The sequence below is a fragment of the Dromiciops gliroides genome, chromosome 3 (genome assembly GCF_019393635.1).
Source record: "Dromiciops gliroides isolate mDroGli1 chromosome 3, mDroGli1.pri, whole genome shotgun sequence".
Classification (NCBI taxonomy): Eukaryota; Metazoa; Chordata; class Mammalia; order Microbiotheria; family Microbiotheriidae; genus Dromiciops; species Dromiciops gliroides.
In genome coordinates, this window is record NC_057863.1 from 316,522,910 (window position 1) to 316,539,808 (window position 16,899).

Consider the following 16,899-nt stretch of genomic DNA (forward strand, 5'->3'; position numbering starts at 1 on the left):
CCACCAACAATGCATTAGTATTCCAATTTTTTCACAACTTCTCCAACATTTATTATTTTTCTTTTTTTGTCATATTAGCCAGTCTGATAGGTGTGAGGTGGAATCTCAGAGTTGTTTTAATTTGCATTTCTCTAATCAACAGTGATTTAAAACATTTTTTCATATGGCAATAGCTTTGATTTCTTCATCTAAAAACTGCCTGTTCATATCCTTTGACCATTTCTCAATTGGGGAATGACTTGCATTCTTATAAATTGGATCAGTTCCCAATATATTTTAAAAATGAGGCCTTTATCAGAAATACTAGCTGTAAAAATTGAAAAAAAAATACCCTATATATATATTTTTTTCTTTTTTTTTTTTAGTGAGGCAATTGGGGTTAAGTGACTTGCCCAGGGTCACACAGCTAGTAAGTGTTAAGTGTCTGAGGCCGGATTTGAACTCAGGTCCTCCTGAATCCAGGGCTGGTGCTTTATCTACTGCGCCACCTAACTGCCCAACACTATATATTCTTAAGCTAAAGATTGTATTGCATTATTTTTATTTACTTTTCCTTAGTGTCAAGGCCAAATTCTGAAATTATGGAGAAAAGGTGGTGTAGTGGAAAGAGCATTAGATTTGAAAGTTAGAAGACTCAAGTTAAAATTGAGAAAGTCTCTTAACAGGGCAGCTTGGTGGTGTAGTGGATAAAGCACCAGCCCTGGATTCAGGAGGACCTGAGTTCAAATCCAGCCTAAGACATTTGATACTTACTAGCTGTGTGACACTGGGCAAGTCACTTAACCCTCATTGCCCTGCAAAATAAATAAATAAAATAAAAATAAATAGTTATTTGAAAGTCTCTTAACCTCTCCAGGCTGTAGCTTCCTTATCTATAAAGTGAGGGGTTTAGACTAGATGACCAATAAGGTCTAAAAACTATGATCTTATTATCTTTTCTTGTAACTTCAGATTTTATTAGAATTGCTACTTGTTAAATTGGTGAACACCAACCACTACTGTCATTTTATAAACAGCAGTATTGTCTTTCTCTTCCCCACTCCTCATGGTCTGTCTAACCCTGCTGAGTAAAGTGACTTGCTCCACAGGTGAATGTTACACAGTACTTTGAGGAATGACAAACGTTCTTTGGTTAGTAAAATGTGCCAGGTTTTTTTGTTGTTTTTTTTTTTTTGGTGAGGCAATTGGTGTTAAGTGACTTGCCCAGGGTCACACAGCTAGTGAGTATTGAGTGTCTGAGGACAGATTTGAACTCAGGTCCTCCTGACTCCAGGGCTGGTGCTCTATCCACTGTACACCACCTAGCTTCCCCTAAATGTGCTAATTCTGAAGAGCAGTGGCTATCACCACTCCAAATTTTTGTTTTTGTGGTTGTTTACTTTGAAATACCATATTATACTTTGCAACATCGGTTAGGGAGGAGTGGGGAATTCCATTGGAAGTGACTGACTGCTTGTAAATTGTATCTGTGAAAGCAGGACCTAATGCATACATGAATAAAATTCTTCTGGATTATTATATTTTCTTTAGCCTTTCATATCAACCAAATCTGGCTTTTTATTCCTCCAGGATTTTTCTGAAGCTAAAAGTAAATTCATGACAATGAAAATGAAAATTCAGAAGAAAGAAGATTGTAGAAATTTTTTATCTTTAGTTTATTTTGGATGTGGTTTACTACTAGGTACTCAAAAAAGGTAAGAATTTAAGTTAATAAACACTTTTTGTTGGAACACCATCAATATGGTGGAAATAGTGCAAGTATGGTGGGTTACATGCAGGATGCCAGGGTTTTAGCATTCCAGCCATGCTTCATTAGTCTGCTTTCTTCTTTTGCAAAGTATAGAATCTGTAAAGGTCAAGAGACCTTAGAGGTCATTTATTACCAAAGAAGAGTTGTCCAAAGACTCTATGTCAGGCCAGTGAAGATTTTCCTGGTCTCCTCTTCCTGATCCTATGCCCTCTTCCTCAAAGAATTGACCAACTGACCTTGGTCAATTCTTTCTGCCAGTTTATTTATTTAAATTTATTTAGAAGGATTAAATGCAGTTAATGAAGGGCTTTAGGGGAATAAGTGTTACTAGTGTAAAAGGGTTCCATTTACCCAGTTAAGGAATCCCTGTTCTAGGTTGATAGAACCCCTTTTTGTTTACATAGCTTAAATAAAATGAAACTGGGCAAGGGAGCCTCTCCCTTGGTAGAAGAATAGTTCTGTTTTACTCCCCACAGCAGGGACTGAGCCATTATTATAATACTACCACAACATTTGTCTTCTCTAAAATTCCTGCTATCTTAAACATTTTATGATTCTGAGTTTCAAAATTCTAGATTTATGATGAGAAAACTGAGGCAGACAGAGGTTAAATGAATTGTCTAGGGTAACACAGCTATTTAGTAGCTGCCTAGATTTGAACTCAGATCTTCCTGATATTCAGTCTGGTGTTCTACCCAATGTACCAACCAACTGTCTTAAAAGTCAATAAAAATTAAGTGACTTGGCCAAGATCCCATCTGTTACTGAATTCCATTCTCTTTCTATTTTTTTTCTTTTTCTGCTTTCCTGACATATTAAGTTTGAGGGGACTGTGAGACATTTATAAAATGAGAGGGTTGGATTAGGTGGCCTTTAAGGGCCCTTCTAGTTCTAGATATATGATTTTATTTTATTTTATTTTATTTTATTTTATTTTATTTTATTTTATTTGTTTTTGCGGGGCAATGGGAGTTAAGTGACTTGCCCAGGGTCACACAGCTAGTAAGTGTCAAGTGTCTGAGGCCGGATTTGAACTCAGTACTCCTGAATCCAAGGCTGGTGCTTTATCCACTGCGCCACCTAGCTGCCCCTATATGATTTTATAATATAGAAAAAATCCTGTAGTAAGGACTAATAATAAGCAGGATAATACTAAATAGCCGGTATTTTTAGGAGCTATAGTTTACCATATTTCCCATGCTTTGTGTCTAGATATCTGAGACCAACGGTTTCATAGCTGGATTGCTTCTTGGATTGTCTCCTGCAAACTTTTGAGCATTTCCAGGGCTATTTTTCTTTTTATGTGTATCATACCACTTATCACAATGTTTTTTCAGACATTGCTTATTTGATCCTCATGTTGCCCCATAACACACGCATGATTTTCCCCACTTGACAGATAAGTAAACTGAGACTCAGAATTTGATAATTCGCCCAAGTTCCTAAGTCTAGTAAACTGTAGAGCTGATCTACCAACTTGACTCTTTTGCCTTTGAGTCTGTTGCATTGTATTTCTATGGACAGTATTCTGAAAATATTGTTTTACTTTGAGAAATCATAGTTCTCTTATCTTTTCCTCAGGTTCTCCTCCACTTTCATAACAAAATCATTTTTTTAAACATTTTTTTTTTTGCATTGACTTTAGACAATAAACTTTAGAATTATGTTAGATGAGAGTGGGGATATTGGTACGACTACTACTCATGTAGCTTTGAATTGTACCATAAATAGATGTTCCAAATGGAAGCATTTTATCCTTACACCATCCGTCAAACACAACAGAGCATATTTTATGGATTTGTTAATGCATGTCTCCAGAGTGCTTTGAACCTGGGGCTCCAATCCGCCTGAGGTGTGTATTAAACGCTCCCATTAAAGTAAGCCCTTGAGAGCCTTAGTGCTATTTTTATATATATTTCTTCTTCTTACATTTTATGTTTAAAAATGGTGTTCAGCATATGCTGTCACCAGGGACCGCAGTTCATTGTGGAATGATAAGTACTGGGGGAGAATAAAGAGCAAGAAAGAGTAAAGGCCTTTTTTAAACCATTAAATCGTGTACTGTTTTTAAAGCAGCTGCCATCATTTATTGTTTTCCAAATATGCTTCACTGAAGAATCATAATGTAAAAATGTACTTTGTACTGAAAGATTTATCAAAATACTTTAATTTAATATGAAAGGGTACTCTGTTCTGTATGCTAAAATGACATTTCAGTGGTGCATGAATGTTGTGGCTATTTCTGAAGAACTTAGATTCGTTTTCCTTATTTCACCATAAGAACTTCGGGAACTCAAATAATAATATATCATAGGATCATGGGATTTAAATATGGACAGGTGATAGCTCATTACAGGTCCAGAGAAGGGAAAGTGATTTTGACCCAGATTGCATAGATGGCAAACAGCTGAGCCAGATTCAGAATCAGAGAATTCAGAGTTGGAGGGAACCTAAGAGATCATCTAATGACCTAAATAATAGTCCTCTCAGCAACTTCCATGGTCATCCTGCCTTTGCATGACAACCTAGCATCTTCCATGGCCTTTCATTATACATTTGGAAAGCTCTAATTCTTTTTTTTTTTTTGGGGGGGGGGATGAGGGTTAAGTGATTTGCCCAGGGTCATAAGTGTTTGATGCCAGATTTGAACTCAGGTCCTCCTGAATCCAGGGCTGGTGCTTTATCCACTATGTCACCTAGCTGCCCCCTCCCTTTCCTTTCTTTCTTCTCTTAACCCCCTTAACTCTCTCTTTTTGTTTTTTAAACAGGGCAATGAGGGTTAAGTGATTTGCCCAGGGTCACACAGCTAGTGTCAAGTGTCTGAGGCTGGATTTGAACTCAGATCCTCCTGAATCCAAGGCCAATGCTCCTTAACTCTCTTAACTTAGAATGCTGTCATATTGTAGAACTGGACTTGGAATTCATTATGACACCTTGATCTTTTCTTTAAACAAATTATTTAGCTTTCTCTTCCGTATTTTATACTTGTTTAGGCTGACTTGCCCTATAGGTTTTTTGGCCATTTGAAAATGAGAAAATTTCTCAGAACCTTTGAAATCCACTCTTTGCAAAGTTTAGGTGCATATTCAGATTTATTTCCAGTATTTTCTTCTTTATTGTGAAGTCTCAGTTGGAGTGGCCACTTTTCCCCCAGGTTCCATTATTCAGCAACCAGCTCTTTCTTGGTTAGAATTGGGGTCAACGTAGCTGTTCCTTGTTAATTCCTCTGCCTTTTGAAGAATAAACTCACCATCAAGGCAAGCCAAGAATTTATCAGCAGTTCTGTTTTTGGAATAAAGAAGAGATCCATTTGATTTCTAAATAATTAAAATCCCTTGTTAACCATTTTCTAAACTTTTCACCTTTTTTTTTTTTTTTTACTTCTGTCCAGGTATTCTGTTCCATTGCCAAGATAGTCTCCACCATGATTCTTTCTTTTAGTTCTTGAATTTCCTCATGAGTAGATCTTTTTTTTTTTTTTTTTGGTGAGGCAGTTGGGGTTAAGTGACTTGCCTAGGGTCACACAGCTAGTAAGTGTTAAATGTCTGAGGTCAGATTTGAACTCAGATCTGCCTGACTCCAGGGCCAGTGCTCTATACACTGCACCACCTAGCTGCCCCATGAGCAGATCTTTTTAATATATAATATTGCTCTACCACTTACCTGTTCTCTTCATTTTCATTAAGGCACAACCTTCGAGATTCATATTCTAGTCATGCACCTCATCATTCCCCATCTTATTGATTGTTGTGGGTTTTAATTTGCTTCCTTGTGTTAGGAGCTGTAGTTTACCATATTTCCCATGCTTTGTGCAGTTGAGTCTAGATATCTGAGACCCAAGGGTTTCATGGCTTGATTGCTTCTTGGATTGTCTCTTGTGAATTTTTTGTTTGTTTGTTTGTTTGTTTTTTTTTGGTGAGGCAGTTGGGGTTAAGTGACTTGCCCAGGCTCACACAGCTAGTAAGTGTTAAGTGTCTGAGGCTGGATTTGTACTCAGGTCCTCCTGAATCCAGGGCTGGTGCTCTTTCCACTGTGCCACCTAGCTGTCCCTCTTGTGAATTTTTGAGCATTTCTAGAACTGTTTTTCTTTCTGTGTATGTTATATCCCTTCCTCTCCCTGGTTTCTGCTTTGGTGTAGATATTGGTAGTTTTTTTTTTTTTTTAGTGAGGCAATTGGGGTTAAGTGACTTGCCCAGGGTCACACAGCTAGTGTTAAGTGTCTGAGGCCGGATTTGAACTCAGGTACTCCTGACTCCAGGGTCGGTGCTCTATCCACTGTGCTATCTAGCTGCCCCAGATATTGGTAGTTTTTGCCCTCCCTCCCTTCACAGTTTATTTCAGGGAATAATAGAATTTCAGAATTTGAAGGTATAATTAAGGTCATTTAATCTGACTCATACCTCACCTTAAGGCTTTAGCAACAAGTAGCTATTCAGCCTTTGCTTGAAGACTTCCAATAAGAACAAACCCACAATGCTTAAAGGCAACCCATTTTACTTTGGACAACTCTAATTGTGAGGAAGGGGCAACTAGATGGTACAGTAGATAGAGCACCAGACCTGGAATCAGGAAGACTATCTTCTTGAGTTTAAATCCAGCCTCAGATATGTACCAGCTGTGTGACCTTGGGCAAGTCCCTTAACCCTGTTTGTCTCAGTTTCCTCATCTGTAAAATGAGCTGGTGAAGGAAATGGCAAACTACTCCAGAATCTTTGCCAAGAAAATCCCAGATGGGGTAATGGCTAAACAACAACAAAAATAACAACAATTGTTAGGACTTGTTTCCTTGCATCACACTTAAAACCATCTCTTTGTAATTTCTACCCATTGTTCTTTACTGTTCTCTGTAGCCAAAGAGAATAATTCTTTTTGTTTGTTTGTTTGTTTGTTTGTTTGTTTTTTTTAGTGAGGCAATTGGGGTTAAGTGACTTGCCCAGGGTCACACAGCTAGTAAGTGTTAAGTGTCTGAGGCTGGATTTGAACTCAGGTACTCCTGACTCCAGGGCCAGTGCTCTATCTACTGCGCCACCTAGCTGCCCCCAAAGAGAATAATTCTAACCCCTTTTTTGCTTGGCACTTGTAATGATTGGAATGACGTCATCTTCTGGAGACTTACTGTAGAAAAGCTCCACCATAAGGAGAAGACCTCTGAGGGCAAGGCCATGAGGCTTTTCTTTGGGGTCAAGAAGTAATGTTTGCTTGTGGGTATTGTCTATCAAAGCTACCAGCCAATCAACTTGAGGAGCCTCCCATTTCTGGGAGGAGGACATGAAGTAGGAAGCACATCCTGGGGGAGGGGTTCTCTCTCTTTCGGTTCCTGACCTCACCATGGTGGGTCGGATGATAGGGTCTCAGAAATAGTTAGATTTTTACCTTTCTCTCTGATCCTAATGCTCTGTAATAAATACTTAAATACTCTTGCTAAAGCTTATAATTTATTGGCAACCACTCATTAGATTTTAGATAGTTTAGCTAGAATTTTAGCCCCATACATACTTCTTCAGATACTTGAAGACAGCTATCATTTTTCCTTTAAGTATCCCTTCCTCTGATCCCCAGTTCCTTCAACCAGTATAAGCATGGTATGTTCTTTATTCTTCTCACCATCTTGTTCAATCTTTTATGAGCATTTGTTGACTGGTCTATATCTTACCCAAAATGTGACACCCAGAACTGAATGTAGTACTTCAGATATCATGAGGGCAGGGTATTTTGGAACTACTTACTCATTCTGTAGACTACCTCTCAATGTAGTCTAATATAGACATCATCAGCTTTCTATTGGTTGCCATATTCGACCACTGACTTATTGGGCTTGAAGCCCATGAAAGTCTCCAGATTTGTTTTTCCACAGGAAGTGTTATCTAGCTACATCCCCCCATCATGTATTAGGAAGCTGGTTTTTATAAATTCATTTGCCCCTGTTCACGTTTATCATAACTATATATTCTAGCCCAAGGGGGTCTATTTGGACATGGACTATCATCTATCACATCAGCAATACCTCCAAATTTTGTTTTACATGCAAATTAGCAAGTATTTCATCTGTCTTTATCTAAATCATTAAAAAAATACTAAATAGGACAGGGCCCTGGGAACTTCCCAGAGGGCAAGACCCCAGGCAGCAATATCCATTATTAGATGTTTGCTGCTCCTCTATTTTTTTTTTTTTTTTTGCAGGGCAGTGAGGGTTAAGTGACTTGCCCAGGGTCACACAGCTAGTAAGTGTCAAGTGTCTGAGGCCGGATTTGAACTCAGATCTTCCAAAATCTAGGGCCTGTGCTTTATCCACTGCGCCACCTAGCTGCCCCCGCTGCTCCTCTGTTTTAAGCTTTAGTCCAGAAATCCAAATTCTGTTCTCAGATATTTTCTTAATTAAATGTTCCCAAATCTGTCTCTCTTAGTTACAGTTACAATGGTGAAAATGTCAATTGCCAGTCTCTAGACTTTATAATGCCTAGTAATTACTAGATATCTGTGGCAGTACCTTTTTCTCCTACATGAAGTACCCAGAGTGGTCATCATGTTTAACAATCTTGGGAGCGTCTCTGTCATATCCCAGATACATACCTGAGGTAGACCATAGAGCTCTATTGTTCATGTCAACTATGACTCCTTAGCTGGAAATCAGGAACCACAGATCTTTATCTCTTTTTCCTCTGAACCTGACTGGGTATCCTTTCCCCCCATGTCATCCATGGACATTGACATGGATTCATTGTTCCTTGGAGGGAAGGAAAGCTGCTTTTGCCTTGTAGGAGCCAATTTACTCCTCCATGGGAGAATCCTTATACCTCTAACTTAGTTCTAAGTATACAGAGAACCTTCTTCTTTGCTGTCTGTTCTGTATCAACTTCAAACACTCTTCATACAGCTCCAGTCAGGAATTACTTCTGCCTTTTTAGATTCTGCGCCCCCCCCCCTTTTTTTTTTGTACAGGGCAATGAGGGTTAAGTGACTTGCCCAGGGTCACACAGCTAGTAGGTGTCAAGTGTTTGAGGTGGTATTTGAATTCAGGTCCTCCTGAATCCAGGGCCAGTGCTTTATCTACTGTGCCACCTAGCTGCCCCCTTTTCCCCTCTTTTTTTCTCTTAATTTATTTTTCCTTTCTTTAAAAGAAATTGAAGCTTTTCTTCTAGTTTTTAAGAAACATTTAATTTTCCCTAATGATATTTAAATTAGAGATATTTCTTTTTTTTTTAATTTTTTAAATTTTATTTTATTTTTGAGGCAATTGGGGTTAAGTGACTTGTCCAGGGTCACACAGCTAGTTAAGTATTAAGTGTCTGAGGCCAGATTTGAACTCAGGTCCTCCTGAATCCAGGGCTGGTGCTCTATCCACTGCGCCACCTAGCTGCCCCGAGATATTTCTTTAGGCTTGTGGTTCTTAGTCTTTTTTTTTTCTCATGGACCCCTTTGGTAATATGGTTTAGTTTATGAGCCCCTTCAAAGAATAATGTTATTTATTTGTTTTAAATTCATAATTGAAGGAAATGCTAAATTGTAGGTAAGGGTTAATGAAATAAAAGGTATAACTTTTTCCCACCTAAGTTCACATAACCTCTGAAATCTATCCATGGACCCTTTTGGGAAGGGGAGGGTCTATGGACCTTGGATTAAGAATTCCTCCTTTAGAACTTTTACCCCCTCCCTCTTCAAAAAAGCAAAAGCAAGCTATATTTTTGTGAATTTGTAGCAGTTTATTGACAGCTAGATGGTACAGTGGATAGAGTGCCAGACCTGGAGTAAGGAAGACCTGAATCCAAATTTGACCTCAGACACTAGCTACATGACCCTGGGCAAGTCACTTCACCCTGCTTGCCTCAGTTTCCTCATCCATAAAATGAATTGGTGAAGGAAATGGCGAACTGCTCCAGGATCTCTGCCAAGAAAACCCCAAATAACATCTAAGAATCTGAAATTACTGAACCACAAGAAGCAATTACTTGCCCATTTTGCAATGGTTTGCATCTATGTAGAATCTCCTTTGCATTCTACTATATGAACCTCCGTCTGCAGCCTTCTGTTATTTCTGTTGATAATTCTTGTGACAACTTGCTGTGACAACTCGCTATGACAACCTACCAAAACAAATTTTTTGTTGCCCTACTTGCTTGCCTAGCTAGGAGGTTAGTTTCTGATAATTTTATAGTAGTCTTAGGAGAGCCTTAGCTAGCTTGTTCAGTTCCTTTTAGATCTCTTCTTCTTTTTTTTTTTTTTTTGTGAGGCAATTGGGGTTAAGTGACTTGCCCAGGGTCACACAGCTAGTAAGTGTCAAGCATCTGAGGCCAGATTTGAACTCAGGTACTCCTGACTCCAGGGCTGGTGATTTATCTGCTGGTCCACCTAGTTGCCCCGTTCAGTTACTTTTGATTGGCAATTAGTAGGTAGCTTCCAGAGGACCAGTGCCAATGGAAGCTGACCACAGCTGAGGTGGAGAAGGAGGTTTCTAGCTGAATCCAATTACCAGCTACTTTGCACACCTTTCTACCTTTCCTATGATTAGATTTTAAAGGATTTTCCCTGTCTTTCAACTTCTCTGCTGGTCTTTGTCTGAGTTTAATTATTTCAGATAACTTCCTGTGGAGTTCAACAGTGTGTGAGATGCTCCTGTGAACATCATCATCAAACCTCATTTCTGCCTACTGCAAGAGAAGGTGGAGGCCTTTCTTCTTGGCCCTCTTTACACCCATATAAACCAGTGTGGTTTTGAACTGGGGATTAGAAAACACTGTAGAATTCTGGGTCTATTGTTTATTCAAGTTAAACAGTATAAAATATCTCCATTAAAAAGTGAAGCTCAGGGGCAGCTAGATGGTGCAGTGGTTAAAGCACTGGCTCTGGATTCAGGAGTACCTGAGTTCAAATCCAGCCTCAGACACTTGACACTAGCTGTGTGACCCTGGGCAAGTCACTTAACCCTCATTGCCTTGGGGGAAAAAAAAGTGAAGCTCAAAAGTCATATCACATCACAGGTGGTAGGGAAAGTGAAATGATTTACCCATACAGACAGGCAAATCTATTTTCAAATTATTATTCCCCAAAGCATTACCTAATGAAGTTTAAAACATGAGATTATGTTTAGCATAAGGGCAAATCATGCTACAAATACTTTAGAGGCCAAAGGTTATTATATATTTTACACCAATGTGATGCTTCCCCTCAGCTGAATTTTATGTTGTAAAGGTATATAGTGGTTCAGCATTAGCTTTTTGCGTTCAAGAAGTTCATATGCAGAGCAACTTCCATTTTGAAGAGTAATGATTTCATTTAATAACCAAATGGGTTCACTGAATTTAAGAGCCAATCTTGTATAAAACTACTGAAGCAGACTTAATTCAATTGGGTATTACAAATTTGAAAAACATTAGCTAAGCTTTGAGATGTGCAGTTTCTAATGATAATTTTGAAATAACCATTCTAACTAAAATGTCAGAAATGTCAGTTTTCCTATTCTGGATGCTGGCTTAGCATCTGAATAGTTTGATTTTTTGATGATAAGATCAAAAACTTTTTCAGTTTTTGGTATAACGTCACAGATTTTAACCTTTTATTTTATTCCTACACATGAAGATCATACCAAAATAGAGTATCCTGCTGATTATTTTTACAATATTGTCCTATGTAGTTAGATTGACAGACAGCCTATAGGATTAGTGTATCACTAAATACATCTTGGAGAGATGCCACAAATAGATGTTAAACTAGACTGAACTGAACAGAACTAAAAAGGAGGAAGAGAGTGAGGTTGTCTTATTTGGGAAATTGTACCATGCTTTCAGTGAACCCAACCTCTTTCCTGAAACAAAATCATCTACAGTTAATACCAGTGTTCTTCCAGCAAAGCTGTATGCTATGAATCATGAAGGGAAGCTAGGTGGCACAGTGGATAGAGTACCAGTCCTGGAACCAGGAATACCTGAGTCGAAATCTGGCCTTAGACAGCTGTGTGACCCTGGGCAAGTCACTTCACCCTGCTTGCCTCAGTTTCCTCATCTGTAAAAAGAGCTGGAGAAAGAAATGGCAAATCACTTTAGTGTCTTTGGCAAAACAAACAAACAAAAACACCAAAATGGGGTCACAAAGAGTCAGACAAGACTGAAAAAAGACTAAGCGATGAGTCATGAAATGCTATAGTGTTATTTAAGGTATTTTTTGTTAAAAAGCATTTATTTTCAGAAAAATCTGAAATTGGAAAGCTTGTATAAACAAATGTTGAGAACTATTTTTACATGTAAGTAGAAAAAAAAATACTTTTAATAGAAAAAAAAAGCATTTATTTTCTCTTGCTCCTCTCCCAATACAAAGAAAAAGAAAAACCAAGCAAACCCTTGTTTTTTCTTTTTTCTTTTTTTTTAGTGAGGCAATTGTGGTTAAGTGACTTGCCCAGGGTCACACAGCTAGTAACTCTTAAGTGTTGAGGCCGGATTTGAACTCAGGTACTCCTGACTCCAGGGCCGGTGCTCTATCCACTGCACCACCTAGCTGCCCTCAAGCCCTTGTTACAAATATGAACAATTAGGTAAAACAAATTCCCTGTTTGGCTATGTCTGAAAATGTATGTCTTATTCTGCATCTATCACTTCTCTGTCAAAATTTAGTTCGTATAAATTATTAACTGTCCTCTAGAAATATATTAAGTCATTGCATTGATCAGGGACTTTTTTTTTGGGTGGGGCAATGAGGGTTAAGTGACTTGCTCAGGGTCACACAGCTAGTAAGTGTCTGAGGCCGGATTTGAACTCAGGTCCTCCCTGAATCCAGGGCTGGTGCTTTATTCACTGCACCACCTAGCTGCCCCACCCCATCAGAGAATTTAAGAATTTAATTTAAATTAAGAATTTCATTTCAAAGTTGTTTATACAATATCATTGATCTAATATAAATTGTTCTCCTGGTCCTTCTCACTTCTCTTTGCTTCAGTTTGTACAAGTCTTTCCAGGCCTCTGTGAACACACCCCTTTCATTCATATGGTAGAATAATATACTTTCGTGTACCAAAATCTGTTCAGTCATTCCACAGTTGATGGGTACATCCTTAGTTTCCAGTTCTTTGCCCCCATAAAAGAGCTGCTAAAAATATATATATATATATATATATATATATATATATATATATATATATATATATATATAAATTTTTCTTTCTTTTTTTTTTTTTTTAAGTGAGGCTATTGGGGTTAAGTGACTTGCCCAGGGTCACACAGCTAGTGTTATGTGTCTGAGGCTGGACTTGAACTCAGGTACTCCTGACTCCAGGGCCAGTGCTCTATCCATTGCACCACCTAGCTGCTCCTTTCCTTCATTTTTGATGTCTCTTATCACCTGGCCAAAGGGTATATACAGTTTAGTGACTTTTGGGGCATAGTTCTGAATTGTTTCCCAGAATGACTTTACCAGTTCACACAGCTCCATCAACATCAATACATCAATCCTCTGTATGTTTTCCCACTGACCCACCCACATTTCTCATTTTCCTTTATTTTTGGTCAACTTTGCCAATTTGATGGTTATGATGTGGAATTTCAGATTTATTTTAATTTGCATTTCCTAGTTATTAGTGATTTGGAACATTTTTTCAGTATGGTTATAGATAATTTGGATTTCTTCCCTTGAGAATTTCAAGGTGTTAGTGCTTAAAGCAAATTTATTGCAAGGAATATAAGGATTTAAAAAAGGAATTATTATAGGTAAAGCTCAAGTTGAGCTTCCACATTCTCTTTTTCTGCAGTTTGGGTCATAGCCTCTGCAAAAGAAACATGTCACAAATCATGATTATAATCTTCCTATGGATCATGGTGTGAGTTCAACATTGCTATTGATGTCTTCACCCTAAACAGTAACTTCCACTTTGTCTTAGGCACTCCTGTTTGCTGCTATCTTTTCCAGAATTTTTCTGCAGCTTCTGATTTGCCTTAGGAGTTCCTAGCAAGTAGCCTGACAGTCTCTGCCCAATGCCACAGGTTAAATTTCCTTATTTACCATCTCCCAGAAGCTTTTCTTGTTTGCTGTTTTTCCCTTCATCACTGCCATCCACCCCAAAATTCTCCTGTATTCCCCATGGTTCTGTCTCACACCAATCATTATTTGGTAATTTTGGGGCATATACTCTGAATCCATAGCATTATGGGAAGAGAGTTTTTGTCCTATCACTGTTTCCCTCCCCTTTTCTGTTTGCTTACGTCTTCTTCCCTTTGCAAAGAAGGGAAAGGAGTTGGAAGCCTAACACTTCCTTTCGCTTCTATATACTCTCACAATTGCTTATTGCAAAAATGAGGGATCTGGGAGAAAATGTTGATAGTATTTTGTAGGGAGAGACATCATTTTTTGCTTACTAGTTTGTTTGTAGAGTATATAGCTTGTTCTTATTTGAGACTTTCAGGCTGCAGATACAAGTAATTATAGCTCACGTTTATTTTGTAGTTTAAGGTTGGCAAAGTACCTTTCTCACAGCAGTCCTGTGGGGTACATAAGAAGTACATATATTAGGATTCCTGTTTTACAGGTAAAGAAACATAGTCTGAGAGATTAAATGACAGTTAGGAAATGTCAGAGGCAGAGGCTGAACCCACTTCTCCTGACTCCTGTGTTTTCTCTCTATTCTTTCTACCATGTCAGTCTGCTGTTCAGTAGAATGCCACCACTGAATTAATCAATGAATATGTTAAATGTAACTGGAGAAGGATGAATAGTATTAAGCTTGGGGCTATTAAATAAAAGTCAGGCACTATTAAAATATTTGTTCTATCAAAATTGTTTTCTTTAACATTTCACTTTAGAAATTTATTATTGTAACTTATTAATAAAATTTATTATAGCAATGAGGCTATAAAATAATTATTAGAATATACATTCTTTCTATGTGTGTGTATACATATGTGTATATATGTATGAGATAATGGTCTTTAAAATTATTTTATAGATATAATGGAGGACTACTGGAATTTCAAAAAAGCAAGCAAGAAATAAAAGATAATAATGAAAACTGGTATGGTATAGACCATATAAAAGATGAAGACTTACCTCAAACATTTCAAGTAAGAAAGCATTTAAGTCTAAGAGATCTGTAGTGTTATAATGCTTAGAATCATCTGCCAAAAGTGAAGTCGGAACACACAAACTTTGTGCTGAATTGTTACAAACAATTATCTATGTAAGATGTGGGCTATTTAAATAGGCAGATGTCAGAAACTCAAATAAAGTTCAGAACCTCTACCTAGTTACACAGAGCAATCTGTTAATATGTTGTAGAAAGTAGGAGGGGACTAAATGTACTAAAATTCCTAAATTAAAAGTTACTGGTTAGATGGCTCAGTGGATAGAGCACTGGACCTGAAGTTAGGAGGACTTGAGTTCAAACCTGAACTGAGACACTTACTAGCCATGTGACCTTGGGCAAGTCACTTAATCCCAATTGCCTTAAACATCTGGGGCCATCTCCAGTTGTCCTGATGTGTATCTTTTTTTAAATTGTTTTTTAATTTTTTAATTGTTTTTTTCTGATATGTATCTTGTCACTGGACCCAAATGGCTCTGGAGGAGAGGGTGAGGTTGGTGACCTTGCACAGCCCCTCTCACTTAAAAATCCAATTCACTGCAAGTCATGACATTACCAGGACGTCATGATCCTTTTCAAGATGAAGGACAAACAACAGCCAGTTCAAAGTCAGTTCAATTGGTTTTCTTCAGAGAAAGATGTTAACTTTAGGTAACATTAGGTTGTCTTTTGAGCTTTAGTAATTTTTACTCATCTTGCTATGATAAAAATTACTCCTAAAGTTTTGTTCTCACTATGGGTCTTTTAACAGAAAAGTGAGTGCTGAAATATATGAAGGTAAAAAAAATTGCTTTCAGCTCAGAAGAAAACTGAGTAGTAGGAAGGAAGAAGTAAGACACTTCCCAAGTGAAAAGGGCCAATGAAAGGGGACTTTGCTGTGGATTAGGAGAAGGATAAAACAAACAAACAAAAAACAACCTTTAGCATGATTAAGCTATTTATAAAAGACATAGGAAAGAGAGACTCAAAGAAACTAGTTTAGTAAGCATAAATCTCGGAGATCCTTTTCAATTCTGAGATTTTGTGAGTCAGTGAAATCCAAGACTAGGAAATATTTTCTGGTCTCTACCTCCTACTTCCCTTCCTTCATTTCTTTATCCTCCCTTTCTCTCCCCCCTCCCCTTTTTTCCTCTTGTTCTTTTTCTTCTTCCTTTTCTCACTCCTCTTTTTCCTTTTTCTTTACTTCTTCCCCTCCTCTTTCCAGTCTCTTTACCTTTTTTTAATAGTTGTCAATGCATAAATTTTTCTTTTTTTTTAAACAGGATCTTCTTGATGACTATATTAAAAAATATGAAAATCATATAGAAATGGAGACTATTTGCAGTTCTCCAGACTGTGAGCGGTCTTGTGAGGCTGATATTTTTAAGAAATCTAAATATAAGGTATTGTCATTTTCATAAAACTGAAAAAACTTGGAATTTATTAAATTTTGAAATTTACAGTAGGTTAAAAAATATCCACATGTTGGTTAAAATATTACTTTAAAAACCTTTCATTTCATCATAATTCAAATTTATTATTTGTTACTTTTAAACAATGGATTATAATACATTTTATTTTCTTTATCAGTGAGAAAGCATATATGTAATCAAAAGAAACTTGGATAATTCCCCTCGAATAGAATAAAACAGTTATTGTAAGGATGAGAGGACAGAAAGCTCTGAGGAACTTGTAATTCAAGGCCTACCAGTCTTCACTGATTTGTCCATGTGGGGAAAAAAACCCTTGGAAGAATGTTGAATGTTGAGTGCCTTAGAAAAGTGCAAATTAGGGCTGTATTTTTTTTTTATGGTCCTGTGTGTTTGTATTATCTATGTATCTTAGGTGGTTGAGTCTAGTTAAACCTGAAGAGGCTGATCAACATGTTTAGGCATGGTGTCACATCAAGATATTCAAGAAAAGGTGCAACAGCTATTCGTTTAACATCTTTGTATACTATACCGATTATTTGTTTTCACTTGTTAGGAGACATCTCTAGAGATGCTTCATAAGATCCCATTTCCTGGCTTGTTCTGGATAAGTTAAATAATAGTTTCATTTACAGTAGAGGTTCTTAACCTAGAGTCTGTGAACCTGTTTTTTTTTTATTTTT

At 37.5% G+C, this 16,899-nt stretch overlaps 1 protein-coding gene across 1 annotated transcript in view; it reads left to right on the forward strand.

Annotated features, from left to right (window-relative positions):
• DZIP3 (DAZ interacting zinc finger protein 3) overlaps positions 1 to 16,899 on the forward strand; it is a 124,287-nt gene that overhangs the window by 40,582 nt on the left and 66,806 nt on the right. The window contains exons 6-8 of the mRNA XM_043991130.1: positions 1,570 to 1,694; positions 14,673 to 14,787; positions 16,070 to 16,189. Of these exons, the coding sequence (XP_043847065.1) occupies positions 1,570 to 1,694; positions 14,673 to 14,787; positions 16,070 to 16,189 (360 nt within the window). The remainder of the gene's footprint in view (positions 1 to 1,569; positions 1,695 to 14,672; positions 14,788 to 16,069; positions 16,190 to 16,899) is intronic.